This window comes from Aegilops tauschii, chromosome 5, assembly GCF_002575655.3.
Source record: "Aegilops tauschii subsp. strangulata cultivar AL8/78 chromosome 5, Aet v6.0, whole genome shotgun sequence".
Lineage (NCBI taxonomy): Eukaryota > Viridiplantae > Streptophyta > Magnoliopsida > Poales > Poaceae > Aegilops > Aegilops tauschii.
The window spans coordinates 462,767,510-462,775,774 of NC_053039.3; the positions used below are offsets into that span (position 1 = coordinate 462,767,510).

The window sequence follows — 8,265 nt, forward strand, 5'->3', positions numbered from 1 at the left end:
GGAGATGCCCCCACTACAAGATGTGGGACGAGTCCTCCTACTTGGCCAATCTCTTTAGCCCGACCAATAAGTACCGCCAACATATGTGCTACAATGCTAAACAACACAGGAGACATAGAATCCCCTTGTCGTAACCCCTTACGTGTCTAGAAATTAACAATGACCTGTGTCATCATTAACCTTTATCCCGACACTGCCTTTCTATATGAATGAGTCCACCTGAGATCTCCAAGATTCATTGAACCCCTTCATACGTAAGGCTTGCTGGAGGAAGGGCCATTTGACCTTATCATACGCTTTTTCAAAATCTACTTTGAAGATAATACCATCTAGTTTCTTCATATGGATTTCGTGCCCTTCTTGTATTTATCGTCCTAGCATGAAGGCAGTTTGAGTTGGTTGCACAACGGAATGGGCTATATGTGTCAACCTATTCATGCCAACCTTTGTAAAAATCTTGAAGCTTACATTGAGAAGACAGATCGGCCTAAACTGCTCAATGCAAATAGCTTCCACCTTTTTTGGCAACAACGTTATTGTTCCAAAATTGAGGTGATTCAAGTGACCATCGAACAAATCATGGAACATAGGCATAAGATCTTGATTTATGATATGCCAGCATTTTTGATAAAATTCTACCGGGAACCCATCCGGCCCGGGCGCTTTACTATGCTTCATTTATTGCGTCAAACACCTCTTTCTCAATGAAAGGAGCCGACAACACCTCATTCTCTTCTGAGTTGAGTTGAGGTATGTCCCCGATCGCACTTTCATCGAGAGATACGAAATTATCTTCGAGTGCTCCGAGAAGTTTCTTATAATATTCGGAGATGTACAATTTTAGGTTCTCATGTCCTACAATTGTACCCTCATCTTGCTCTAGCTGGATTATCTTTTTCCTTCTATATTTCCCATTAGCTATCATGTGGAAGAATTGGGTATTATCATCCCCTTGGACAATCCTAGAAACCTTTGCTCTAAGCGCCCATTTCATTTCCTCCTCTCTCAAAAGGGCTTGTAACATCCTCTCTGGCACATTCTTAATATCTCGTTCAGATAAATTGAGAAGGATTGATTCCGCTTTCAACTAACAAAAAAAAATTGCTCAGTTCCAGGCCCTATTCGTCGTATTGCTTCCGGCTCCTCGTTGTGGCCCAAAGCCCACCGCCAGCCTAAATGATTTATTTTTTCCCTCGGCAATCGAATTGGTGGAAATCCCCTAAACCTCAAAAAACCCCTATCTCTCAGTCGCCCACTCTTCCCCATTGACCACTCCGCCGCCGGCAACCCCCCGGAGCTCCACTCGCTCGCCTCCCCCTCCTCCGCCCGCCGTCCCCCACGGCCATCTCGTCGTTCCTCTGGTTTCCGACCATCTGCTCTCCCTCCGGGTGCTGCCACCGGTCCAACACGCACCGCCCGCAGTCGCCCCATTCCACTACTCCCCACCCACTTCACGAGCGCCGGCGCCGCCTCCCCTCGGTGCCAGGCCCCGGTGGGGGCGCAGTGACTGCCTCACCTCTCCCCTCGCGGCGACGCCTTCTTCCGGCCCCAAGCCGCCGCCGCGCACCTGGGCCCCTCCCACCCTATCCGGGGGCCGGAGCCCACTCCTCAACGCCGGCGCACTAAATTCGTGCTCCCACCGCCACCACCATGTCTCTTACCACAGCTTCCTTCGCCGCGCCCGCTTGCTCCTCATCCTCCTCCTGGCCGCCGCTACCCAGGTGGCCGTGCCGGCTACCCAGACCGGCGAGGGGCTGCCGCCGCCTGGCGGTGCGGGCGGACGTCAAGGTGATATCCTCCGGCGACGCTTGCCGCCGCGGGCTCGCCGCCGGCATCCACAAGCTCGCCGATGCCGTCTCCGTCACTCTCGGTCCCAAAGGTGTGTTTTCTGCTTGCTTCCTTCTTGGTCAGATATATCACTGTAATCGTAATTTCTTTTGCTGTAGTATTACTCCTGGATAATGTTTGCTATGGTGTATAATCTAGAGATATATCACTGTAATCGTAATTTCTTTTGCTGTAGTATTACTCCTGGATTCTTTTTCCCCTTTTTATTGGTAACTGGTACAAAGGTGGAAACTGTTTCTGTCAATGTTCCTGTAGAGCCGTAAATTCGTTGTTATCTTTGGTAATCCCCACAAGATGTTTGAACATTCAGTATTTGTTGGGAACCTTATTCTTTTGGCACAATTTAGTCTGCTTGTGTAATTGTTCTCCGGTTTTGTATAAGCATTTGTCATGCACTCCCTACTTCCGCACTTTGAAGAAATAGTCCAAACTCCTAATCATAAACTGTTGTGTCAGTATTGTAACTGTCATCTTGCAACTGTAATGTTCTTGCGAATTTGATAGTGAAATTCTTAATTCTAAAGCTTCCAATGGATCGTTTTTGCTCTTTTTATGATATATACATTTCATAAAGATTTTAGCCTCAAATCCAGTGTACTAGTGGATATTGCAAATGGACTGAACACACTGTTCCTGAGATATAGGATCACCAAATTATGCCCTCTGCCTGCTTGCTCTTTCTTGTTAAATCTGTTACCATTTGTTCATTGATATAGATGCTGCTCATGTTGTTGGGATCATATATGCCTGAACGATTTGTTTTATTGTCTTGTAGTGCTATTAATTGCTGAGAACACAAAGGTTTGCTGCAGGGAGGAATGTTGTTATTGATCAAGATGATGTTCCTAAAGTAATTAATGATGGTGTCACAATCGCCAAGGCTATAGAACTTCCAAATTCACTTGAGCATGCAGGGGCCATGCTACTTCAAGAGGTACAGTGTTCAATGTTTTAACAATCATAAATTTCTTAATATAACTGCTTCTTATTCATTGCAAACATGTCAAACAGATAGCAACCAAGACAAACAGTACTGTTGGGGATGGAACCACGACAGCGATTATTTTGGCCCGAGAAATCATCAGCCTTGGCTTATTGGCCGTTGCCAACGGTGCTAACCCAGTTGCTTTAAGAAAGGGCATTGACAAAGCTGTTCATGAACTGCTTGGGATCTTGAAGACAAAATCTATCCCTGTGAGTACAAAGGAGGACATAAAAGGTAATCTTCGTCTCCTGGGAAGTCCCAAATCATGGATGGAAAAACACCAAACAATAAGGATGGAGAAGCAACTACTGGACTTCGTCTGATATCTGCCCAGCAGATTATCATAACTAAGCAAAAATGGTGTATGTTCTGTATATTGAAATGGAACTGCACCTTACAAATTTTAAGTAATAAAGGGATGCACACCGTCATGTTTTATTTTCATTTCTGTCCATTTTCTTTAATTGTGGAATGAAATACGCACACATTCATTTGAAATGTTGAACACAGTCATATTAGTCAGCTTGGTAAGGCCTCCTTTGGTTCATAGGGTAGGAATCATAGGAATAGAAAAGTCATAGGAAATGAGATGACATGTATCTCAAATCCTATGAGTAGGAATAGGGATGGAGATGCCCTTTGATTCACATCATAGGATTTTTTCCATTGAGTCTAGGCTAATGTTTATTTTCCTATGAAATGTGGAGGATAGGAAGAATTCCTCCATAGGAATAGGATTCCATTCCTACAAACCAAAGGGCTCTAATGGATTTTTTCCTATAGAAATCCTATCCTATGAAATTCCTACAAGATTCCTCTTAACCAAAGGAGGCCTAAATCTTTAAATTTTATTTTCAGCTGTAGCATCAATATCAGCTGGCAATGATGAATATGTTGGCAATCTCATTGCCGACGCATTGGAGAAGATAGGTCCTGATGGAATAATCAAAATCGAGTCATCATCTTCCATATATACTTCAGTTGAGGTGCAGGAAGGAATGAAGGTACATTTATGTGGTCATAAAGCCCCCCCCCCCCCCCCCTAAGAATTGTAACTATATTATATGTTTTTTGATTTTCCAACAAAGCATGGCATCATCTCAACACATAAACAGAGGCCATGTCATTTGATAATTTTAAACAAATTTACACTCCAAAAAGTTTAACCCTCTCTTAGTGATTTTTTGTTACTTAAGAAAACAAATATAGACTGGCAAGCTCAGAAGAGATAATTATTTAATGATTCTCTGTCTGATCCCTGCAGATAGACAAGGGTTACACCTCACCTCATTTCATCACAAATCCAGACAAAGCAATTGTTGAATTTGAAAATGCTAGAGTGCTTTTAACTGATCAACGGGTGAATGAAATCCAAGAGATACTTCCTTTGCTGGAGAAGACCACACAGTTGAGTGTCCCTTTGTTGATTATTGCCGAGGATATTTCACATTCGGTGTACTCGACTCTGGTTCTTAACAAACTGAATGGTTTGCTAAATGTTGCGGTTGTCAAATGTCCTGGTTTGGGAGATGAAAAGAAGGCTATTCTGCAAGATATTGCCATTATGACAGGTAAACTTGTAGATTTACTATTGCTAAGCTCCATCCGTCTAAGCTCTATGCTGCTAGCGTTGTTCTATCCATTGAAGTTCAGATTTTTATCTTTATCGTTTGTGATATCTTTACTGAATTTGGTATTTTTTTCCCAAAAGCTCTTTTCATACATTTTTATCAGTTGCTTTTCCACTCTAATGAATTCTAAGATGAGCCTTTTCTTGTATTTACTATCTTCTTTATAACTTACATTTATGGTGTGTGGCTCCATTAGGACTATACTTCAATTTTGCATTTGCACGGTGCATTGCTTTGAAATTATCTAGTTATATTCGTGCCTGACTACAGCCTAAGTATTTTTCTTCAATTAAGCAGGTGCAGATTTCTTTGTTAGTGACCTTGGTTGGGGTCTTCAAGCAATTACATCTGACCAGCTGGGTATGGCTCAAAAGATCACTATCACGAGTGAATCTACAACTATAATTGCACATCCCTCTATGAGACCAGAGATTGAGGCTAGGATTATGCAACTAAAGAAAGATCTAGAGGAGACAACAAGTACCTATCTAAAAGAAAGGTTTTCTGCAAGAATTGCTAAACTCTCAAGAGGTGTAGCAGTTATCAAGGTGTGCGAGTCATTCACTAAACCACCTACATTCCAATAGTTCTTCCTACTGAATGATGTTTTCTTAGCTTGCTGCAATCATTACATAGAGTTTCAGGATACAGAAGTGCATAATGCAGAAATCATTGTAATTGTGGTATTAAATTTCTTCCTGTTTCTTTCTTTGTGGGCATTTGAGGAGTTTTTGGTATTATTCAGGTAGGGGCAGCCACTGAAGCTGAACTTGAGGACAGAAAGCTGAGAGTGGAGGATGCGAAGAATGCAACTTTTGCAGCCATCAGCGAAGGCATCACACCTGGTGGTGGTGTAACATATGTTGAACTGTCTAAGCATATTCCCAGTATCATGGATCTCGTGGATGACCCGGAAGAGAAGATTGGTGTAAATATTGTGGGGAAGGTAGGTCATCCATGCATTTACTCTTGTATCTTCTCTCTGCAATATGGTTGTCCAATCATTGCATTTGCCGCTGATTTGTGTAAATGGCCACTTTTGCGAACCTAAACATCATAACTAAGATACTCCCTATGATCCATATTAGTTATCGCTCAAACGGATGTATCTAGCACTGAAATACATCTAGATACATCCGTTTCAGCCAAGAATTAATATGAATCGGAGGGAGTATATAATTTGCTAGTCAGTTATATTGACTGACGAGTGTAAAGAAGTATTTGTTCAAAGTGCTCACTCATTAGAGCATCCGTGACACTTTTGTACTTATGCAAATTACATGTATCTATTGCATATCATCCTAACTCTGAAATTTGTGAAATGCTGTTCCAGGCACTCCTTGTCCCTGCTATGACGATAGCTCGCAATGCCGGCGCAGATGGTTCAGCTGTCGTAGAGAAGATTCTTGAAAGCGAGTGGCGAGTTGGGTACAATGCGATGACAGATAAGTTCGAAGACCTTGTTGATGCCGGGGTGGTTGATCCGTGCCGGGTTGCAAGATGCGTGCTCCAGAACTCTGCTTCTATTGCAGGGCTAATTCTAATGACCCAAGCAATGATGTTTGATAAGATAAAGAAGAAAAAGTCGCCCATTCCTGAAATTCCAGGCCTCCCGCCGTTGCAGATAAATCAAAATTCTTAGGTCTGAGCAATTCTTATCCTGATATCAAAGAAGGTTCCATAAACGTGAAGATCATTTTGCTCTAAGCTAAGAACAGAGTGGGCCCGTGAAGGACAGCTCTTCTCATTATTGTCTAGAGCGGTGAATGGGTTCAGGAGGTTAGTCTGAAGGGGGGTGGGGATCGGTTGGTACCATTGATATCAACTATATCTAGGTTTTGCCCTTTTTTCTTTTTAGTACTGTTAGGTGTATTTTCATTATCTCTGTTTGTAGTGGTGTTGTTAGATGTCAAGTGCAGATTCTCCCCAAAAAGAAAATATGGTAGGTGTAGTATTTTCATACCTGCACAATATTTTTGTAGCATGTAACATAGTAATGATTACACTGGCGGAACTGTCATGTCGATTTCCCAAATGTGTGAGCTAGCTCTTGTCCCTTTTGTTATGCTAATCATGTGTGGCCCCTTGATTGATACATAATGAAAGTAAAATCAAATGCGCTGCGCCGTGTTTATAAGCAAGAGGTTGCTGAAGTCAAGTAAAATGTTCAGTTGGTACGGGCAGTTGGGACACATTGATTTCACCTGTATCATGTTGTCTGTACCACTGTGTAGTGGTGTCATGTGCCATATTTTTCATATACGCAGAATTTTGTAACAAGCACAGGACAACTGGCATGCCATTTTTCATATACGCAGAATTTTGTCTGGCTTCACTATACACTACATGATTAGGAAGCTATTTTTTGCTTTTACTTTCAAACATGTTTCATGGCAGTGTGTTGCCTCTTGCTTGATACCTAACGAATGTGAAGTAAACGAACACTATTTTCTGTTTCGGCGTTGATGTCAAATGTAGTGTAATTTCCGCGTTGAACGATCTCTCAAATGGTAGCGTAAGCTGATTACTCCTTACTTACAAAATTAATAGAAACAAGTTAAATTCAATCAATGGCGCAAGCTACTAATGCGGCACATCATCTGATGACAATTGAAGAACACAAAGGACAGAAGATGAACTGCTCTTGTGGAATCTCATAGAAGGAAGTGTGGATTGCTTGTTCCTACTCCCGATCAATCTGTTACCCCCGTGATGCTACCTGAGTAGCAAGCAACAATGACATTTCCCGTTCGGATTAGTTCACTGCCCTGCGCATCCTGATTCCCTCTACCTCTTAGTCCCACACGTGCTCAAACATGATGCTACATATGCAATGTACAATTGAAGTATTGAACATCTAGTATAAGAAAGACTGGGTTGATCATGTAGTGTATAGTGAAGCCAGACAATTAACTGCATCAAGCTAAGCTGGAAATCTAATCCGTGCGAAGAAGGGCGACATGTCGACGGAACAACTGGAAGATTTATACACCTCCTCTCCGGACAGGTCCATGTGCTCATATCCAAGGGTACGGGTCACCCTGACAAGGAAAGCAAATGCCGAGTAGTGCTACTTTAGTGCATACTGATAGCGCTTTTAGAATGTTGGTGAGCTGTGTTTCTGAAAACTATATCCATGCTAGTCGCGATAGTAGCCTTAAGTTTCAAACCATAGAAAAAAATCGAGTTTGTTGATATGGCACTTGCATTGGATTCATTACTATACTGGGCCATGATAGCAATACTGGAACCGAAATAAAAGTTGACTCATCTCATCTTTATCACAAAACAACATGTTTTGCTACATGGTGGTTTAATGAGACCGTATTTTGTAAAAATACCCCCTTTCCAAGATAATATACTTGCGTGGCCCTTATAGTTTGCTAAGATGTTTCTGTCGAAAGGTGGTTTAGTTCAAGAGGACTTGTTGGACAAAGCTGTTTCCCATTCCGATGTTGCTCTCAGGATAATGTATTGTGTGTATTACTTAAAAGCTGTTCAAGGACATAAAATGTGTGTATGAACACCCATATAATAAATCAATAGGAAAAAAAATTTGTCCTGACACCCAAAAACAAATGAAATGACATCTGAAGATAAAATAATATGTTACAGGCAAATAAGTGTCGATATTCTATGGAAAGTGTGCTAACACCCACAAGATTGGTGAAAACTAAAAAAATGATGGCAAAGTAAAAAAAACACTTCCATCCGAGATATAGCTGAAGACATAAAAACATGTATGCTCACGCTTGTTTGTAAACGTTTAGAAAATTGCTAAAGGTTATTGAAACGAAAACT

General features: G+C 41.7%; 1 protein-coding gene across 2 annotated transcripts; it reads left to right on the forward strand.

Moving 5' to 3' along the window:
• Positions 1–1,203: 1,203 nt before the first annotated feature.
• Positions 1,204–6,499, forward strand: LOC109763280 (ruBisCO large subunit-binding protein subunit alpha). 2 transcript variants are annotated; one of them, XM_020322124.4, is made up of 8 exons: positions 1,204–1,879; positions 2,624–2,782; positions 2,860–3,067; positions 3,692–3,837; positions 4,098–4,404; positions 4,762–5,012; positions 5,210–5,410; positions 5,798–6,499. In XM_020322124.4, the coding sequence occupies exons 2-8, from the start codon at positions 2,768–2,770 to the stop codon at positions 6,104–6,106; spliced, it is 1,437 nt and encodes a 478-aa protein (XP_020177713.1). In that variant the 5' UTR covers positions 1,204–1,879; positions 2,624–2,767; the 3' UTR covers positions 6,107–6,499. The 2 variants fall into 2 exon arrangements, with proteins under 2 accessions (XP_020177713.1, XP_020177712.1); XM_020322123.4 differs by having other exon boundaries at positions 1,215–1,879; positions 2,661–2,782.
• The last annotated feature ends 1,766 nt before the right edge of the window (positions 6,500–8,265 follow it).

Bases quoted from the DNA above. Each gene is read 5' to 3' on its own strand.
- LOC109763280 (XM_020322123.4), top strand. From the start codon at position 1,651: ATGTCTCTTACCACAGCTTCCTTCGCCGCGCCCGCTTGCTCCTCATCC. The intron at 3,838-4,097 runs GTACATTTATGT...TGATCCCTGCAG, and splicing joins AGGTGCAGGAAGGAATGAAG to ATAGACAAGGGTTACACCTC. The intron at 5,013-5,209 runs GTGTGCGAGTCA...GGTATTATTCAG, and splicing joins GAGGTGTAGCAGTTATCAAG to GTAGGGGCAGCCACTGAAGC.